Source organism: Oncorhynchus masou, chromosome 19 (genome assembly GCF_036934945.1).
Source record: "Oncorhynchus masou masou isolate Uvic2021 chromosome 19, UVic_Omas_1.1, whole genome shotgun sequence".
In the NCBI taxonomy this organism is placed as follows: domain Eukaryota; kingdom Metazoa; phylum Chordata; class Actinopteri; order Salmoniformes; family Salmonidae; genus Oncorhynchus; species Oncorhynchus masou.
This window is the reverse complement of record NC_088230.1, coordinates 27,888,075-27,908,443: the sequence shown is the minus strand read 5'-3', so window position 1 is coordinate 27,908,443 and position 20,369 is coordinate 27,888,075. Positions and strand designations below refer to the sequence as shown.

Here is a 20,369-nt window from a genome sequence, read left to right as displayed (position 1 = left end):
TTACTTTATAATTGTTCCTGTCAGTACAATGTAATAACTATTGTAATTAATCATTATTACACTGTACCTATAACAGTTACCCAAAACCTTACCCTAGGCCAGTGGTTCTCAACCAGGGGTACTAGGACGCCTGGGGGTACTTGGCCAATCAACAGGGGGTACTTGAGAAGACTCATGAGACCATAGAGACCATAGACCTACTGTTAAAATGTATATGAGGGGGTACTTCAGGGTTACTCTAGGCAGAGCAAAATTCAGTTGGTGGAACCACTGCCCTAGGCCTGGTGACTTTTAGAGGTAATTACACAATACAGTCCAGCCAGTGGACAGCCAATGTAATGATAAGTACCATAGCTCAGCCAGAAGTGAGTCACCCCATGTGCTTCCTGACCCGCAGATCCTAGTGGCTCTGAGGCATCTCCATTTTAAGAACATCGTCCACTGTGACCTGAAGCCTGAGAATGTGCTGCTGGCCTCTGCGGAGCCCTTCCCTCAGGTGAGTGCATGAGCTGTCCACCACAACATGATGCCATGCAATACTGATTATGTTACTATGTTCTATTGTTTTGTTTTTTGTTGTTGTTGTTTTTTACCTTTATTTTACTAGGCAAGTCAGTTAAGAACAAATTCATATTTTCAATGACGGCCTAGGAACAGTGGGTTAACTGCCTGTTCAGGGGCAGAACGACAGATTTTGTACCTTGTCAGCTTGGGGATTTGAACTTGCAACCTTTCGGTTACTAGTCCAATGCTCTAACCACTAGGCTACACTGCCGTAAGTCTGTGGTCCACCACAACAAGCTAACTGAAGTACTGACTCATTATGCTTTTGCTTTATTTAACCAGGTTGTTATTGCAAAAGAGAATTTGTTATCAATCACTTATAATTACTTTGCTAACTAAATAATAGAAAATGGAACTTACCCATAAGGAATGACAGCTCAGTGATGGCCTTGGTTCCAATGTGTGTTCCTATAGGTGAAGCTATGTGACTTTGGCTTCGCTCGCATCATTGGCGAGAAGTCGTTCAGGCGCTCTGTGGTCGGCACACCCGCCTACCTGGCACCCGAGGTCCTACGCAGTAAAGGTTACAACCGTTCCCTGGACATGTGGTCGGTAGGTGTGATCGTTTACGTCAGCCTCAGTGGGACCTTCCCCTTCAATGAGGACGAGGACATCAACGACCAGATCCAGAACGCTGCCTTCATGTACCCTTCCAACCCCTGGAAGGACATCTCTGGAGAGGGTAAGAGAAGTGCATGCACCCCAAATGGCACCCTATATTTTGATCAGGGCCCATATGTATAGTAGGGAATAGGGTGCCATTTGGGATGTAGCCTGTGTGGGTCGACCTGTAGACCACCTATCTACCTATCTCCTGAGTGTTGCAGTGGTCTAAGGCACTGCATCTCAGTGCAAGAGGTGTCACTACAGTCCCTGGTTTGATTCCAGGCTATATCACATCCGGCCGTGATTGGGAGTCCCATAGGGCGGCTCACAATTGGCCCAGCGTTGTCCAGGTTTGGCCGGGGCAGGCCGTCATTGTAAATAAGACTTTGTTCTTAACTGACTTGCTTAGTTAAATAAAGATAACATTTGCTGTGATTTTACCAGTGGTCTTCACCTCTCAGGGTGTGTTATCTTTCAATCTTCCACCTCAGAAAAAGGCCTACTGCTCATCTCTTTGAAATGTCTTTGGAACTTTGAGGCTGAGAACAGCAGAATAGTTTTGTAGTCCTAATTGACTCAACCTAGAGGTAGCCATGTATTTAATTCTAGTCTGGAGTGGCAGAGTAAAAGGATGGATGGATGGAAATGTAGATATCACTTGTTTCTGATGTCAATGTTGTCCATGTTGGTCCATCCATACCCACAGCCACAGACCTGATCAACAACCTCCTCCAGGTGAAGATGAGGAAGCGTTACAGTGTGGACAAGTCTCTCAGTCACCCCTGGCTCCAGGTAACACACCTGCACAGTTACTACTTTGTCACACTACATTCATCACATCATTAAATGCAACATGTCTATGATGTTCAGTTCACTCTGCTGTGGAAATAGAACTTACTCCATCTAAGGATCTATGAAAGTCCTCCTGTACTTCTCCTTGCAGTTTAGTAATGACAATACACTCCCCCTACACTTCCCTTCCGTCCTCCAGGACTATCAGACGTGGCTGGACCTGCGGGAGTTTGAGACACGCAGAGGGGAGCGCTACATCACCCACGAGAGCGATGATGCCCGCTGGGAGGAGCACGCCGACGAGCGGAACCTGCATTATCCCAAGCACTTCATTATGGCGCCCAACCTGGATGACATGGAGGAGGACCCCTAGTGGCTGGGAGGGCTACCTGCAGGCTGCACGTTTCAGAAGGAGTTCACAGGGCATCCTGGGACTCAGAGACCCATGGCTGGTGCTTGGGTCCCTGGAACCTGCTACTGCTGGCTGAGACTGTAAGCTTAAACAGGCGGAGATGCATGTACCCTATATGTTTGTGCATAAAGGTGTCATTGTGCATTACCACATGGAACAGACAGGAGGCGCTGCAGAGGACAGGCAGCTGTGTGGTGGTACAGTAGCATGGGAACACATTCGTGATGTTGTGAGGAAAGGCGTGACGATCGAGATCGAGTATCTTCAGGTTGTTTGGTTTTCATCACATTCCAGAGACCTTACGTATGTGGATTCTCTCTCCACTGACTGTGTTCTCTACAAGCCATAATATACAGCCCTCATATTCAACTCTGGACCTAGATGCCATTTCCACTGCATTTTTTTTTCATTCTTCCCCTCTAATCAAGGACTGATTTAGACCTGGGACACCAGGTGGGTGCAATTAATTATCAGGTAGAACAGAAAACCATCAGGCTCCAGACCTCGTAGGGTTAGAGTTGAATACCTCTGATATACAGTCTGTCTCTTGAGCCTGAAAGACGAACCCTAAGTGGTTGGTTAGTTGGGGAATCCCTCAGCAACAGTAATAAACATTTGCACTGCCATTCAACCCGGACAAATGGCTACAGTAAAAGATGGTTTGGACCAAATCCGAGAGACATTTCAGCTTTTCAGCTTCTATAGCATATTTTTCTAATGTTGTTAGTTTATCATGTGTATTTGAAATCTCACGACTACATTGATTTGTTAATTTACCATGAGTGCTATTTTTTTGAAAACATTTATTTCCAATGGTTTCATGTAAGGCTGTTGAACTCGAAAACATAAAAAATATGCTGATGTTGTGAATATATATTGAATATATTTTGCTTATTCGATGGGATGTTTTTGCACTATTTGTTAACACCTGTAATCTCTGGCTCCCTTATTGGATGCTTTGAATTAAGTTGTGAACCAATCAGCAGCTGCTACACACGGTCTTAACCCCCCATCCCTTAGAAAAATGCCTGAGAAAAACCCCCAGCAAAAATGATACCAGTCTAACCAAAGCCTGACAAATCTTCCCATAGAAATAATTACATTTTTTACAATTCTACCTTTATTTTTGTATCAAATTCTGGATGTCAATTGAATGGAGTAGAGTGCTAAGTGTCACAAAAACTTTGATAGGACAAAGCCTAGGGAATTGTAAATGTTAATTCTCTGCTCTCAGCCATAGCTTACAAATGTGTTTTTTTCTCTCCAATGAAGTAAAGATAGTTGAGAAATGTTTTTTTTATTCAAGAACTGATGTGACCTTCTCAGAGCTCTGCCTTATTTATTTTCCTTCTCATTTCATTACATGTGTTGTGTTTGTACGGATGATTGAATGGATTCCCACTCAACGCCAGACCTGCTGCTGTACCCCAGTGAGGGAGCTGCAAGGCCAAGCAGTCCGGCAGATTCACAAAGGATTTATCCCAAATGGCACCCTATTCCCTATATAGAGCACTACTTCTGACCAAAGCTGTGGTCAAAATCCGTGCACTATATAGGGGATAGGGTGCCATTTGGGATGCTGACAAAGTCTGATCAGTGACAAAGTATGGTAGGATAAAAAGACCGCAGCGGATAAATGGACTGAGTACTCTGTAATATGTCAAACAAGCCCACATGTAATATGTCAAACAAGCCCACATGTACTATGTCAAACAAGCCAACATCAGATAATTGGACTGAGTACTCTGTACTATGTCAAACAAGCCCACATGTAATATGTCAAACAAGCCCACATGTAATATGTCAAACAAGCCAACATGTAATATGTCAAACAAGCCCACATGTACTATGTCAAACAAGCCAACATCAGATAAATGGACTGAGTACTCTGTACTATGTCAAACAAGCCCACATGTAATATGTCAAACAAGCCCACATGTAATATGTCAAACAAGCTAACAGCAGATAAATGGACTGAGTACTCTGTACTATGTCAAACAAGCCCACATGTAATATGTCAAACAAGCCCACATGTAATATGTCAAACAAGCCCACATGTAATATGTCAAACAAGCCAACATCAGATAAATGGACTGAGTACTCTGTAATATGTCAAAAAAGCCCACATGTAATATGTCAAACAAGCCCACATGTAATATGTCAAACAAGCCCACATGTAATATGTCAAACAAGCCCACATGTAATATGTCAAACAAGCTAACAGCAGATAAATGGACTGAGTACTCTGTACTATGTCAAACAAGCCCACATGTAATATGTCAAACAAGCCCACATGTAATATGTCAAACAAGCCAACAGCAGATAAATGGACTGAGTACTCTGTACTATGTCAAACAAGCCAACATGTTGGTTGAAGACAGAATTCCATCATTTGTGTGTGTGTCACATTTTGGCTTTGTTTGGTGTTTCTCCCATCCCAAAACATGGGCACGTCCGTTTGAATGATGACCTCACAGCTTGTCCATGCTAATAGCGGTTGACATACAAACACATTTTAAATCAAATAGAACGTTTGACACCACTGGCTGACACCAATGGAACCAAGTGCAGTCATATGCAGGATACTAACCCAGTTACATATTAATGACAATACAGAATACAATGAATGCATTCATTTAATTTATAGTATCAAATGACTGAAATTTTGTGTGCAGGGACAAAAATTATGATTGTTGTTTTATGAAAACACCAAATGACTCAATTGAAATTCCAATATGTTGTCTTCACACTCCCTTTTTTTGGTATTAGTCTATTTTCAGTCTCAATCCACCCCTTTGGATTGTGAAACAATGTTGTGGTATGATGTTTTCCATACTGTATGTTCAGTACAAAGCACACGTAGAAGGGTGATGACTTCAACCTGAGATTCATTTAGTCTGTGCTGCCACTGGATTGGCAGATGTCAATGTTTTCTATATTTCAATATTCACATATGTAATAATAAATAAATGCCTCGGACCATAGAAAATGTACTACTTATTTCATTTGCAGCTCGTGTCCCCTTGGTCTTCTTTATCAGATTGTATTGCGGTGTTCCAGACAAAGGAACATATTCTACCTTTATGTAAGAGAACTCACGGAAACTACAGTGAATCATTGTCTGCGTAAGATAGGCCATACAACATAACACACAAATGCATCCTATTTTAGTGAAATTGTTAAAACAAGCAAGTATTCTTGATCATTTAATTGGTCGAGGGACTGAGGAAACTTAGGGACGCCTGCATCCCTAATGGGACCCTATTCCCTATGTAGTGCATGACTTTTGATCAGGGCCCTATATGGGGAATAGGGTACCATTTGGGAGACAACCAACAGAGTCAGAAGAACTGGGGTAAAGAGCTCTCTTTATGTCTCTAATCTGTGTAGTTAAATCCAACTGTCACAGTGCCAGTGTAGCCTGCCACATTTCATTGTGCCATATGTTAGATGAACAGAGCCGTTTGTGGCTGGGGAAGAAAATAAATGGCTAACTACTGCTGTGTAACGATAGCACCATATGTTGAGGCCTATAGATGGCCCCAGAAAATGCTTCCTATCGCTCTACAAGTTTGAGCAGGAAAACATTTATTTTGCCTTTCTAAGAAATCTTCTAAGATTTCTTACAAAATGTAAATATGCTGATACACTGGATTAATACCAGAATATTTTCAGTCTTAATTATATGAAAATGTGGTTCCAAGACAAAGAGAACGATAATATACACCGGAAAATGTTTTGTAATGACTTTTAATCATTCAGTCTTTAATGTGATATGACTCATTAAGTCTTTAATATGATAGCTTTATGTTCGGGTCGCTCAGTTTTTTGGGCTGGTTAATATGGCTACGGTAATCGCCCTGTGTAATAGTATCCTTTAATTGCTACTGGTGCAGTGAGGGAGAGCCTGTCAGAGCAAAACACAGCATGCTGTGAATGGCTGACTGTGTCCCAAATGACACCCTATTGCCTATGTAGTGCACAACTTTTGACCCGGGCCCATAGGGCTCTGTTCAAAAGTAGTGCACTATATAGGTGATAGGATGTCATCTGGGATGCATATGCTATCTACTAACTCCACGTTCACCAGATTGCTTCAAGATGTGGAGACAGCCAGGCACCACGTGGCCAAGGGCCATGAATGGTTTCCTATAGCTTCAGACACTGTGACCTAGAGTGACGTTCTTCCGACTGATCAAAGTTACATTGTCTACCACTCTCTCAGTGAGGCAAGGTATGTTGGTCTAATGAACATGTAGATGATAGAGAAAGATGGCAACCACCATCTTCCCTCAGTGAGGCAAGGTACATAATTCTTAGGATTTTATCAGCACTTCGGTTCAACTTTTCAAACCAAAAGTCTTGTGTATATAATCATGTGTGGCTCAGATGGTAGAGCATGGCGCTTGCAATGCCAGGTTTGTGGGTTTGATTCCCACTGGGGACTAGTAAAAAAAAATGTATGAAAATGTATGAACTCACTATTCTAAGTTGCTCTGGATAAGAATGTCTGCTAAACTATAAATGTATAATCAAGGTATAGTGCAACTTTTAAGTGAGTTGATACACGTGGTGAGTCTCTATGTCTGTTCTTTACGAAAGGCCAAGCTCACTGAAGCCAGCCACTGGCAGGGGCGCTGGGCCCTTCTTGGGCACTGGGGCCATCTTCTCCCCCCCCTTGGACTGCTCAGGCTCGGGCCTGGTGAGCCGATTGTGGTTGAGCATGGTGAAGAACTGGAACCTCTCGCCCATCTTCAGGGGGTTGGTCAGCATGTCATAGCCCTGGATCAACTGGGCCCTTGTGGATGGGTCTGCACAGTTCCTCAGCAGCACCTGAAGACACAACATTGCACAACATTGCAATTAGACAATGATAATTGAGTGGAGGGCAAAGTAAAAGTAAAATACCAAGTTATCTCGAAAGCCCCGATTGGCAGTTGAAAACCATGAGCTTCCACTTAACTTAATGCTTTGACAGAAACTGATACAGATGCAAGCGGATTGTTGTGATTGTTCATATAGTGGTCACCTTAGCCCCATGTATAAAGTAGTGGAACAGGGAAGTGTGCACACAGGGTTCCTACTCACCTGTAAGCGTGTATCGATTCCCATATTTTTCAGGAAGTCTTTCTGAGAGACAGGGCCCATGCAGGCCACCGTAGCTCCAGCCATCCTCCTCAGGTAACTGTAGTCCACATCAGCAGTCAGGTCAGCAGAGCCGGGCGAGGCTAGGACATCATGGAGCTTATGCCCTTTAAAACCCTGGGGGTGGGGGACAGGTGGTGTTTTGATGTTATGACAGCACTATTTTTATTTTTGGAAAAATAACGTTCCCAAAGTAAACAGCCTATTTCTCAGGACCAGATGGTAGAATATGCATATAATTGACAGATTAGGATAGAAAACACTCTAAAGTTTCCAAAACTGTAAAAAAATTGTCTGTGAGTATAACAGAACTGATATTCCAGGCGAAAGCCTGAGAAAAATCCAATCAGGAAGTGACTCTTATTTTGAAAGCTCTGTGGTCCTATGCATCCCTATTGACCATTGAAAGGGATATCAACCAGATTCCTTTTTTTCTATGGCTTCCCTAAGGTGTCTACATTCTTTAGACATAGTTTCAGGCCTTTATTTTGAAGAATGAGTGTGAACGACCACATTACGTAAGTGGTCAGGTGGGGGCTCTCAGAGTGATTTTTGCGGAAAAGAGAGAGTCGGCCATTGTTTTCCCCGGTCCTAGTGAAAAGCCAACTGTCCCGGTTGATATATTATCGAATAGATATTTGAAAAACACCTTGAGGATTGATTATAAAAAACGTTTGCCATGTTTCTGTCGACATTATGGATATAATTTTGTCGTGACCGCTATTTCTGGTGGATTCCTGGGCATAACGCACCAAACTAACGGAGGTATTTGGATATAAAAAATATCTTTATGGAACAAAAGGAACATTTGCTGTCTAACTGGGAGTCTCGCGAGTGAAAACATCTGAAGATCATCAAAGGTAAACGGTTAATTTGATTGCTTTTCTGATTTTCGTGACCAAGCTTCCTGATGCTAAGTGTACATAATGCTATGCTAGGCTATAGATAAACTTACACAAACGCTTGTATTGCTTTTGCTGTAAAGCATAATTTCAATTTTTGAGACGACAGGGTGATTAACAAAAGGCTAAGCTGTGTTTCGCTATATTTCACTTGTGATTTCATGAATATTTTCTAGTAATATTTTTTGACTGTTGCGCTATGCTATTCAGCGTTGCTGATGGCAAATATACCGGATCCGGGATGGGTAGTTCTTTAACAGATGGAGTTCTGTGATTCCCTGTCTTTTGAAGGAGGGGGTAGCTTGCTTGATCCCCCCACTTTTTCATCACACACACATCAGTGAGTCCCAGAGCCTGGTAGCCAGGCAGGGAGAGCCCACCCCTCTTAATAGGGGCCAGATGGGGCTGGGTTAGGGTGTAGCCCCAGGGACAGAACTGTAGGGTAGTTGACCCTGATTTCCGTGTGCCACCAGCAAAGGGCAAGAGAGGCATGTCGACTTCCTGCATCTGTTTCCTTGTAGCTGAGGCTCACTCGGCTAATCACTTTACCACACACACACACAGACCGTATTAAAACCAGCTGATAAACGGGCCACATTGGAGACATAATGACACTCACTCTGAACGTGTCCATCTTGGTCCCGTCGTGCCCGTAGTCAGCAATCAGTGCAGCACCGCCATCCTCGGTGATCCGATTGGCTAGGTGCTGGACGATGACCCCTCCCTCCGGGCAGACCTCCACGTGCCGTCTCTTTTCATCTGCCTAGGAGGTAAGGGGTTTCAGAACAAAAACAAGAGCGGCTCTGCTTACCTGTCTGGGTGAAGCAGGGGCCTGAGCACACACATTAGCAATCATACATGACTTTGCTTCCAATTCATCTCCACTTAGCTGCACTGGCTCTAAGCCCCAAGGCATCACAAAACCAGGAGGGGTTAGCTTTGGTGGGTTAGGATAGATCCCAAATGGCACCCTATTCCCTCTATAGTGCATTACTTTTGATCAGAGCCCCATTGGGCCCGGTCAAAAGTAGTGCACTATAAAGGGAATGGGGTGCAATTTGGGAAATACCCTTAGACTATCAGGTAACACATGTTGGGACATCTATGGGGAAAAAATAGACTAAAGTGGAGTATTAAAACCTATAGGCCTGTCTACTTGTAATTGAAAACTCCATTAGACCACAGAGATGACAGAGCAACAGATAAGATTATGTAGGGCTTTTAACTGGCGAGCGCAGAGAGAACAGTTAACAAACTCTACTACAGTATGTGGAACCCGGGATACGCAGACAGTCAGGCAGGGGCAGCAGCCATTAGCCAGGATTTAAAACCAGTAAGGGGGTTTCACCCAAGTTCACTCATGATGTAAGGCTTTGGCAGGCTGTTCAAAGCCCCTGCACTCTTCCAGTGAGGCCAGATCAAATAGGTTAGTACTGTATATACTGCAGAAACACTGGTAATAAAAACCAGATGCTGCACAGACGTTCAAACTTTTAAGGAAAAAGGAGTTTGTCGAGCAATTTGACTGTGTTTGTGTCAATGTAGGCTTCAGCAAAGATATAACTGTTTTCAATCTAGGAGACATCCATTCACATTGAACATCAGCGATAGATACATTTTGATGAGTCCGATAAAATGCTTACAATCATTTTTTATTTGAATCTTTCAACTGATACATACATACAAACTAAACATGATAAGATTTTTTTCTTTATTTCTAAAGATGGTCTGAGTTAAGCATCAACACACACCACTCACCTGTATGAGTTGTGTAGAGGCTAGAGTGGGAGCTGGCACTATGACAAGCCTCAGCTTGCCTGGCTCATCTGGGTCAATATCCACCATCACCTCCCTCCAGCCCTTCTCTGTTCTCTGGGCCCACATCACAATCAATGCACAACACAATGCAATGGATCAAATGGTAATTACAATAAAATTTTCTTAATTCTTTGTGATCTGCTATCAAGATCTATATGTATAATCAAAACAGCTGGTGAAGTAAATGTACCTGGAATTTGTGGATGGGTAAGGCATCAAAGAACTCATGAGCGAGGTAGATGCTGAAGCCTGTTTGAAATAAAAAATGACAATAAATAGGACTAATAGTAGATAGAATAAAAACTGTTGGCACAGAACAAGTTAGAGGAAAAACAAAAAGAAATGGAGAAACTTATTCAAGAAAGATCAAGTGTAATATATTATAAAAAATAAAGCAAACTGGATTGAACACAGGGAAAAATGCACAAAATATCTTTTTTTAATCTTCAACATAAAAATGCTACCAAAATATTTTACTGAAAATTATGACAAATGATGGAGTCACCCATGATTCGAAAGATATTTTGAAATAGGAAACTATTTTAAGCACGTTTTCACTTCAGTCTCCTCCATCTTAACTAACCGATGTTAACTGTAAGGATTTTTTTCTATTAATTATGTCAAATTAACAGCTGTACAGAAAGACTCATGAGAAGGCCAATTCACAGGGGAGGAACTTCTTGACACAATTAAAGCCTTTAAGTAAGTCTGGGAAAACTACAGGGTTGGATGGCATACGAGTGGAGGTATACCAAATCTTATTTTGATATACTCAGAGGACAGTAATTAGCATGTTTTAACCACTCCTACAAAAATGGTAGATGATCAAATACTCAACAAGGTGTGTTTTCATTATTTCTGAAACAGGATCCAAGTGGTAAATAAAAAGATCTGGTCCATTTAAGAAATTGGAGGCCCCTTACACTTTAGTGTAAGAATTAGCGCATAGAATTAAAAAGGTATTGTTGGATATTATTCACCCTAATCAGACAGGTTTTTTACATGGACGATACATTGGAGATAATATAAGACAAGTACTGGAAACAATAGAACACTATGAAAAATCTTGGAAACCAGGCCTGGTTTTCATAGCTGACTTTGAATAGGCTTTTGATAAAGTACAACTGGAATTTATATATAAATGCCTGGAATATTTCTCTTATAAAATAGGTTAAAGTTATGTATAGTAACCCTAGGGGTAAAATAGTAAATAATGGTTACTTCTCTGAAATGATTTAGACTGTCAAGACGAGTAAAACAAGGTTATCCACTATCGGCATTCCTATTTATTATGGCCATCGAAAGGTTAGCTATTAAAATCAGATCCAATCTTAAGGGGTTAGAAATCAAGGGCTTAAAAACAAAGGTGTCATTGTACGCTGATTCATGCTTTCTTTTAAATCCACTATTTGGATTCCTCCACAGCCTCATAAAGGATCTAGATACTTTTTCTAACCTCTCTGGATTACAACCAAATTATGGTAAGTGTATATTATGTATTGGATCACAAAAACATTGTACTTAAACATTGCCGTGTAGTTTACCAATAAAAAGGTCTGTCGGTGATGTGGACATACTCGGTATACATATCCCGAAAGAAAGAACATTTCTTACTACAATATATCTGAATAGAAAGTGAGCAAAAAATATATAACACTTTGCTACCATGGAAAGGAAAATACCTGTCTATTTGTGGAAAAATCCCCCTGATTAACTCTTAAATCATATCCCAGTTTACTAATTTACTTATGGTTTTGCCTACACCTAGCGACCTATTTTATAAATTATATGAGCAAAAGATATATTTTATTTGTAACTGCAAGCCAGACAAATTTAAAATGGGCCTATTTGTATAATGAATATGAATTCGGAGGGCAAAAATGATTAAATATTAGACATTTTACCAGTTGTCAGTCACACAAGAGTTCTATTTCAATCCAAACTGTTTCTCTAGCAGGTTCAAGAATGGCCTTTTCCCCTTTATTCAGATTACAACCTCTCATCTCCAAAATATCGCTATTTTTAAAACAAGCCATAGAAAATTGGTTGCAAATTCAGTTTAATCCACCAGAAAAGATAGAACAAATATTACAACATATGTTGTGGTTAAACTCAAATACACTAATTGATTTTTAAAAAATATTCCCCCCCCCCAAAATAAATAAACAGGTATAATCTTTGTAAAGGATATCAATAGGACTGGTGGAGTTATGTCAAATCTAACAAATGTACAGTTGAAGAAGTCGGGAGTTTACATACACCTTAGCCAAATACATGGAAACTCAGTTTTTCACAATTCCTGACATTTAATCAGAGTAAAAATGCTCTGTTTAGGTCAGTTAGGTTCACCACTATATTTTAGGAATGTGAATTTTCAGAATAATAGTAGAGAGAATTATTTATTTCAGCTTTGATTTCTTTCATCACATTCCCACTGGGTCAGAAGTTTACATACACTCAATTAGTATTTGGTAGCATTGCCTTTAAATTGTTTATTAACTTGGGTCAAACATTTTGGGTAGCCTTCCACAAGCTTCACACAATAAGTTGGGTGAATTTTGGCCCATTCCTCCTGACAGAGCTGGTGTAACTGAGTCAGGTTTGTAGGCCTCCTTGCTCCCACGCGCTTTTTCAATTCTGCCCGCAAATTTTCTATAGGATTGAGGTCAGGGCTTTGTGATGGCCACTCCAATACCCTGACTTTGTTGTCCTTAAGCCATTTTGCCACAACTTTGGAAGTATGCTTGGGGTCATTGTCCATTTGGAAGACCCATTTGCGACCAAGCTTTAACTTCCTGACTGATGTCTTGAAATGTTGCTTCAATATATCCACATAATTTTCCTACCTCATGATGCCATCTATTTTGCGAAGTGCACCAGTCCCTCCTGCAGCAAAGCACCCCCAAAACATGATGCTGCCACTCCCGTGCTTCACGGTTGGAATGGTGTTCTTCGGCTTGCAAGCCTCCCCCTTTTTCCTCCAAACATAACGATGGTCATTATGGCCAAACAGTTCTATTTTTGTTTCTCCAAAAAGCACAATCTGTGTCCCCATGTGCAGCTGCAAACCGTAGCCTGGCTTTTTATGGCGGTTTTGGAGCAGTGGCTTCTTCCTTGCTGAGTGGCATTTCAGCTTATGTCGATATAGGACTCGTTTTTACTGTGGATATAGATGTGTACCTGTTTCCTCCAGCATCTTCACAAGGTGCTTTTGCTGTTGTTCTGGGATTGATTAGCACTTTTCGTCACCAAAGTACATTCATCTCTAGGAGACAGAACATGTCTCCTTCCTGAGCAGTATGACGGCTGCGTAGTCCCATGATGTTTATACTTGCATACTATTGTTTGTACAGATGAACGTGGTACCTTCAGGCATTTGGAAATTGCTCCCAAGGATGAACCAGGCTTGTGAAGGTCTACAATTTTTCTTCTGAGTTCTTGGCTGATTTCCTTTGATTTGCCCATGATGTCAAGCAAAGAGGCACTGAGTTTGAAGGTAGGCATTGAAATACATCCACAGTTGCACCTCCAATTGACACAAATTATGTCAATTAGCCAATCAGAAGCTTCTGAAGCCATGGCATCATTTTCTGGAATTTTTCAAGCTGTTTAAAGGCACAGTCAACTTAGTGTATGTAAACTTCTGACCCACTGGAATTGTGATACAGTGAATTAAAAGTGAAATAATCTGTCTGTAAACAATTGTTGGAAAAATTACTTGTCATGCACAAAGTAAATGTCCTAACCTACTGCCAAAACTATAGTTTGTTAACAAGAAATTTGAGAAGTGGTTGAAAAATGAGTTTTAATGACTCCAACACAAGTGTATGTAAACTTCCGACCTCAACTGTATATGGAAATGTCTGCTCTACCCAAAATTACAACCAACTAATTGCAGCATTACCACAAAAATGGAAGAGGCAAGTGGAAGGGGGAAAAAGTAAGGAACTTGTCTGTTGGCCCTGCATTGAAGACCAACATTTGTTAAAGAAATGTGACAAATAAAAAGTATACGAGTTTCATTTAAGGACTAAAAAAAATTGACAGCTGTGCCATATAAACTGCAAAATAGTTGGGAAGAGATTCCCGATGTACAGATTCCATGGCACGTTGTTTATGAACTGATATGCAAAACAATGCCGGATTCTAAACTCATAATTTTTCAACTAAAATTATTATTCAAAATTATTGCAACCAATAGAGTGTTATATATTGTGAGGATACAACCATCCCAGTTCTGCAGATTTTCCAGATTATTTGTTTTGGTACTGTCCTTATGTAGCTTGTTATTGGTTGCAGGTCCAGAAATGGTTGAAGATGTGGAGCTAACTCTGCAGACAGCACTACTGGGTGGTTTGAAAAGTCATAGTCAATCGAACAATAATACTTTTAGCAAAAAAAGTGTATCTATAATTTACAATCTATAGAAACTATGAGAATAGAAAGGTTCAGAACATTTGTGAAACATCACAGAACAGTGGAAAAATATATGGCAAATAGAAATAAAAAATGGATGGTGTTCAGAGATAGATGGGAGGGGTTGAGTGGAGCTGAAGGGTGGGATTAAAAACAACAAGAAAACTAATGTCAAATCTGCTGTGTCCGTAAAATTCGGTTCGGAACTTTTGTGAAACAGCACAGTTAAAAATATATGGCAAAATAGAAATACTGGATGGGATTCGGAGATGGATGGGAAGGGTTGATGGTAGCTGAAGGATGGGATTAAAAACCAACAAAACATAACTGTTGCATTGTTTCCGTAAAATGTATATAGTATGTATAAGCTGGAAGTAGAAGCCTCAGTGTTGTTGTCCATTAGTTTATTCCAATTGGGAGAGGGGTGGTAGGGTTAGGTTAAATAATAAAGGAAAATATATATATTTTTAAATATACACAGTACCAGTCAAAAGTTTGGACACACCTACTCATTCAACAGTTTTTCTTTATTTGTACTAGTTTCTACATTGTATGATAATAGTGAAGAAATAAAAACTATGAAATAACACATATGGAATCATGTTGTAACCAAACAAGTGTTAAACAAAACAAAATATTTTATATTTGAAATTCTTAAAAGTAGCCACCCTTTGCCTTGATGACAGCTTTGCGCACTCTTGGCATTTCCTCCACCAGCTTCATGAGGTAGTCACCTGGAATGCATTTCAATTAACAAGTGTGCCTTGTTAAAAGTTCATTTGTAGAGCTTCTTTCCTTCTTAATGCTTTGAGCCAATCAGTTTTGTTGTGACATGGTAGGGGTGGTATACAGAAGATAGCCCTATTTAGTAAAACACCAAGTCCATATTATGGCAAGAACAGCTCAAATAAGCAAAGAGAAATTACAGTACATCATTACTTTAAGACATAATGGTCAGTCAATGTGGAATATTTCAAGAACTTTGAAAGTTTCTTCAAGTGCAGTCGCAACAACCATCAAGCGCTATGATGAAACTGGTACTCATGAGGACCACCACAGGAAAGGAAGACCCAGAGTTACCTCTGCTGCAGAGGATAAGTTCATTAGAGTTACTAGCCTCAGATTGAAGCCCAAATAAATGCTTCACAGAGTTCAAGCAACAGACACCGTGAATCATGCCTTCATGGTCAAATTGCTGCAAAGAAAACACTACTAAAAGACAACAATTAGAAGAAGAGACATGCTTGGGCCAAGAAACAAGAACAATGTGTGGTTCCCACCGTGAAGCATGGAAGAGGTGAGATGGTGCTTTGCTGGTAACACTGTCTGTGATTTATTCAGAATTCAAGGCACACTTAACCAGCAATGCTACCACAGCATTCTCCAGCAATACGCCATCCCATTTGGTTTGCACCTAGTGGGACTATCACAGGACAATGACCCAACACACCTCCAGGCTGTGTAAGGGCTATTTGACCAAGGAGAGTTATGGAGTGCTGCATCAGATGACCTGGCCTCCACAATCACCCGACCTCAACCCAATTTGGAAAGAGTTGGACCGCAGAGTGAAGGAAAAGCAGTCAACAAGTGCTTAGCATATGTGGGAACTCCATCAAGACTGTTGGAAAAGCATTCCAGGTGAAGCTGGTTGAGAGAATGCCAAGCGTGTGCAAAGCTGTCATCAAGGTAAAGGGTGGCTGCTTTGAAGAATCTAAAATTAAACAAATTATATTGATTTGTTAACACTTTTTTGGTTACTACATGATATATGTGTATTTCATAGTTTTGATGTATTTACTATTATTCTACAATGTAGAAAAGAGTAAAAAAAGAAAGAAAAACCCTGGAATGAATAAGTCTTTCTGCAAACTTTTGACTGGTACTATATATATATATATATATAGATTTACAAAAATATATATTGGTGATTGGAAATGATAGAGAATTACATTGATGGAATCTACAATCTATCTGCACTATTAAAGCTGATCTACCCCCTTAAACATTTTTCAATAATAATAACCCCCCCCCCTCCCAATTTTTTTTTTTTTTTTTTTTTTTTTTTATTCTAGATTATTACCTCTGGGGACATCATCCAGGTTGCGGTACCAGGAGATGGGGAGGCCTGTGGTGGCGGTTCCTTGGCGGTACACAGGCTCATCCTCGCTGGCTGACACCTGGCTCTGGTCTCCTGTTAGACACTGGGCCTGGACCTGGCTCAGTTTAGGACTCACCTCCACCAGGTGCACTGAGACTGCAGCCCCACCCAGGGCCCCACGCAGCTGACTGAAAACCTGAACAACACAGACACAGGGAGACAGACAGACAGACAAACAGAGAGAGACAAACAGACAGGGTGTAGTTTAGTTCATTGGATCCTGGATTAATGACTCACTGGTCTGAGTTTAAATGTCCTGATAAAATCCATGATGAGTTTCAGGACAGGTTGTGACTGTCTAAAATCACGAGAAAAATTTTGATGAAAAAAACAAAGAACATTTCAATATATAACAGGCAAAATGGGGAAATGGCTCCCTCCACTGATCATAGATTGAACTGACATGTATACTGTGTACACATGCAAAAAAATTGCCATTTAGTAAGATTTAGCAGTCCTGGACTGGACATACATACTCTGAGAATGTCATTGGCTAAGGAGCCTCTTCCTGGTCCAAACTCCACTAACTGGAAGTGACTGGGCTTCCCTGCTCCCATCCACTCACTCAAACACCAGATCCCCAGCAACTACAGGCAGAGAAGGGTGGAGCTCAAACCATTATCATCACTCAGGGCATTGGGACTGGAACAACATCAAGAGACTTGAACATTAAGAGACTGTTGATTGTGTATATGCATACTTATCTACTACACAACAATACATACATGTATTAAAATGTTGTTCTGGATAAATGCTTACCTCCCCAAAAATCTGACTAATTTCTGGTGATGTGATGAAATCTCCATCTGGCCCAAGCATATCATTCTGCACATAATAGCCCTGGAACATGAAATAGAGCACTTCATCTCTGAAGCAAAAATTTCTATAGAGTAATAGCATAGTCTGACGGGTTTCTTTACTACAGTTGAAGTCGGAAGTTAATATACAGCTTAGCTAAATATATTTAAACTCAGTTTTTCACAATTCCTGACATTTAATCAGAGTAAAAGTTCACTGTCGTAGATCAGTTAGGATCACCACTATATTTTAAGAATGTGAAATGTCAGAGTAATAGTAGAGAGAATGATTTATTTCAGCTTTGATTTCTTTCATCACATGCCCAGTGGGTCAGAAGTTTACACACACTCAATTACTATTTGGTAGCATTGCCTTTACATTGTTTAACTTGGGTCCAACTTTTCATTTAGCCTTCCACCAGGTTTCCACAATAAGTTGGGTGAATTTTGGCCCATTCCTCCTGACAGAGGTGGTGAAACTGAGTCAGGTTTGTAGGCCTCCTTGCTCGCACACACTTTTTCAATTCTCCCCAGAAATGTTCTATAGGATTGAGGTCAGGGCCTTGTGATGGCCACACCAATACCTTGACTTTGTTGTCCTAAAGCCATTTTGCCACAACTTTGGAAGTATGCTTAGGGTAATTGTCCATTTGGAAGACCCATTTACAACCAAGCTTTAACTTCCTGACTGATGTCTTGAAATGTTGCTTCAATATATCCACATAATTTGTCTACGTCATGATGCCATCTATTTTGTGAAGTGCATCACTCCCTCCTGCTGCAAAGCACCCCCACAACATGATGCTGCCACCCCCGTGCTTCACAGTTGGGATGGTGTTCTTCAGCTTGCAAGCGGCCCCCTTTTTCCTCCAAACATAACAATGGTCATTATGGCCAAACAGTTCTATTTTTGTTTCATCAGACTAGAGGATATTTCTCCAAAAAGTACGATATTTGTCCCCATGGGCAGTTGCAAACCGTAGCCTGGCTTTTTATGGCGGTTTTGGAGCAGTGGCTTCTTCCTTGCTGAGCGGCCTTTCAGGTTATGTCGATTTTTGGACTTGTTTTACTGTGGATATAGATACTTTTGTACCTGTTTCCTCCAGCATCTTCACAAGGTGCTTTTGCTGTTGTTCTGGGATTGATTAGCACTTTTCGTCACCAAAGTACATTCATCTCTAGGAGACAGAACATGTCTCCTTCCTGAGCGGTATGATGGCTGCATGGTCCCATGGTGTTTTTACTTGCTTACTATTGTTTGTACAGATGAACGTGGTACCTTCAGGCATTTGGAAATTGCTCCCAAGGATGAACCAGACTTGTGGAGGTCTGCAATTTTTTTTCTGAGGTCTTGGCTGATTTCTTTTGATTTTCCCATGATGTCAAGCAAAGAGGCACTGAGTTTGAAGGTAGGCCTTGAGATACATTCACAGTTACACCTCCAATTGACTCAAATGATGTCAATTAGTTTATCAGAAGCTTCTAAAGCCATGACATAATTTTCTGGAATTTTCCAAGCTGTTTAAAGGCACAGTCAACTTAGTGTACGTAAACTTCTGACCCACTGGAATTGTGATAACTTATAATTCACTCTGTCTGTAAACAATTGTTGGAAAAATTACTTGTGCCACGCACCGACTTGCCAAAACTATAGTTTGTTAACAAAAAATGTGTGGAGTGGTTGACAAACGAGTTTTAATGACTCCAACCTAAGTGTATGTAGACTTCCAACTTCAACTGTATGTATGTATGTATGTATGTATGTATGTATGTATGTATGTATGTGTGTGTAACTAGTAGTTACCATGACTGGGTTGGTAAGAACCTCTCTCATGTACTCTGCCACTGAGATAGGACCTGTGGCTTTGATCTTGGAGGTTAGGTGTCTGAGCATCGAGTTTCCTGGCATTGGTTTCTCTGCTGAGCTGCTTGAGAAACTTTGGCTCTGTGCCACGCTCCATGATCTAACTATAGAGTAGAAGACGTAAACAATAGAGCATATTAAATATAATTCGCTTAACTATCTGACGGCCAGACATAGACTAAATGAAGAAATCGCCCTTACCAAATAATGGTGGTGGACAAGGGCGGACAAGGACTCCTCTTAATCTCTGCAGTGCTCGAACAGTCCTCATTGAGACAGCAAGCTAGCTACAACAGTCAATAGTCAAACAATTCCCTACTGTAACTGTACTTCCCAGAAATTGTCATCAAGTCTGAATTTCACAGCAGGTGCTCGTGTTATCAAGTTACATGTAGCATGAGAGACAACTAAAAGCACAATCTCGAGGATCAGCTAAAGTTAACTCGTTTCATAAATACAATAACATGTCAAACTCTAGTTCATCTTTATATGACTGACTTTGGCAGATAATGTATTAATTACTCAAAGAACTCATTGGACATATTCAACAATCTAAGTACCTACATTTGTGTGCTAGTACATCCGCCTTCTTACGGCAACAACAATTATGATTGGACAATTAACTAGTCGTGTAGTTGTAACAAAGCTTTTGATTGGATCATATTGACTTGTGAACTTTGAACTTTAGGTCAAACTGTCCTATTCGATACATACAAATCCAAATAGAACCCGGACATTTCTTACAAATATAAGTATGCCATTTTAGATTAAAATAGCTAATATTGTTCTGAAGTTTTACTGAGTATAGACATCACAAGGATTTTCTTTCAACAGGCAGTTACCGTACATTGTTCTTCCAGGTCCTGTCGTATTTCTACATGCCGCTGTCAACATG

General features: G+C 40.7%; 2 protein-coding genes across 6 annotated transcripts in view; one reads left to right on the top strand and one right to left on the bottom strand.

Annotated features, from left to right (window-relative positions):
- LOC135506099 (serine/threonine-protein kinase D3-like) overlaps positions 1–5,385 on the top strand; it is a 60,849-nt gene extending 55,464 nt beyond the window's left edge. For all 3 annotated transcript variants that reach the window (XM_064925525.1, XM_064925524.1, XM_064925527.1), the window contains 4 exons: positions 398–496; positions 979–1,246; positions 1,877–1,962; positions 2,162–5,385. In XM_064925525.1, coding sequence (XP_064781597.1) covers positions 398–496; positions 979–1,246; positions 1,877–1,962; positions 2,162–2,335 — 627 coding nt within the window. In that variant the 3' untranslated portion in view covers positions 2,336–5,385. The remainder of the gene's footprint in view (positions 1–397; positions 497–978; positions 1,247–1,876; positions 1,963–2,161) is intronic.
- Positions 5,386–6,106: 721 nt separating this feature from the next.
- ndufaf7 (NADH:ubiquinone oxidoreductase complex assembly factor 7) lies at positions 6,107–20,363 on the bottom strand. 3 transcript variants are annotated; one of them, XM_064925530.1, is made up of 11 exons: positions 20,322–20,363; positions 19,676–19,761; positions 19,415–19,578; positions 17,573–17,653; positions 17,290–17,400; positions 16,736–16,949; positions 10,430–10,488; positions 10,180–10,293; positions 9,041–9,184; positions 7,463–7,636; positions 6,107–7,207 (listed from the first exon to the last, which is right to left on the bottom strand). In XM_064925530.1, the coding sequence occupies exons 2-11, from the start codon at positions 19,743–19,745 to the stop codon at positions 6,968–6,970; spliced, it is 1,371 nt and encodes a 456-aa protein (XP_064781602.1). In that variant the 5' UTR covers positions 19,746–19,761; positions 20,322–20,363; the 3' UTR covers positions 6,107–6,967. The 3 variants fall into 3 exon arrangements, with proteins under 3 accessions (XP_064781602.1, XP_064781601.1, XP_064781600.1); XM_064925529.1 differs by lacking the exon at positions 20,322–20,363 and adding an exon at positions 20,039–20,069; XM_064925528.1 differs by lacking the exon at positions 20,322–20,363 and having other exon boundaries at positions 19,676–20,063.
- Between the last annotated feature and the right edge of the window lie 6 nt (positions 20,364–20,369).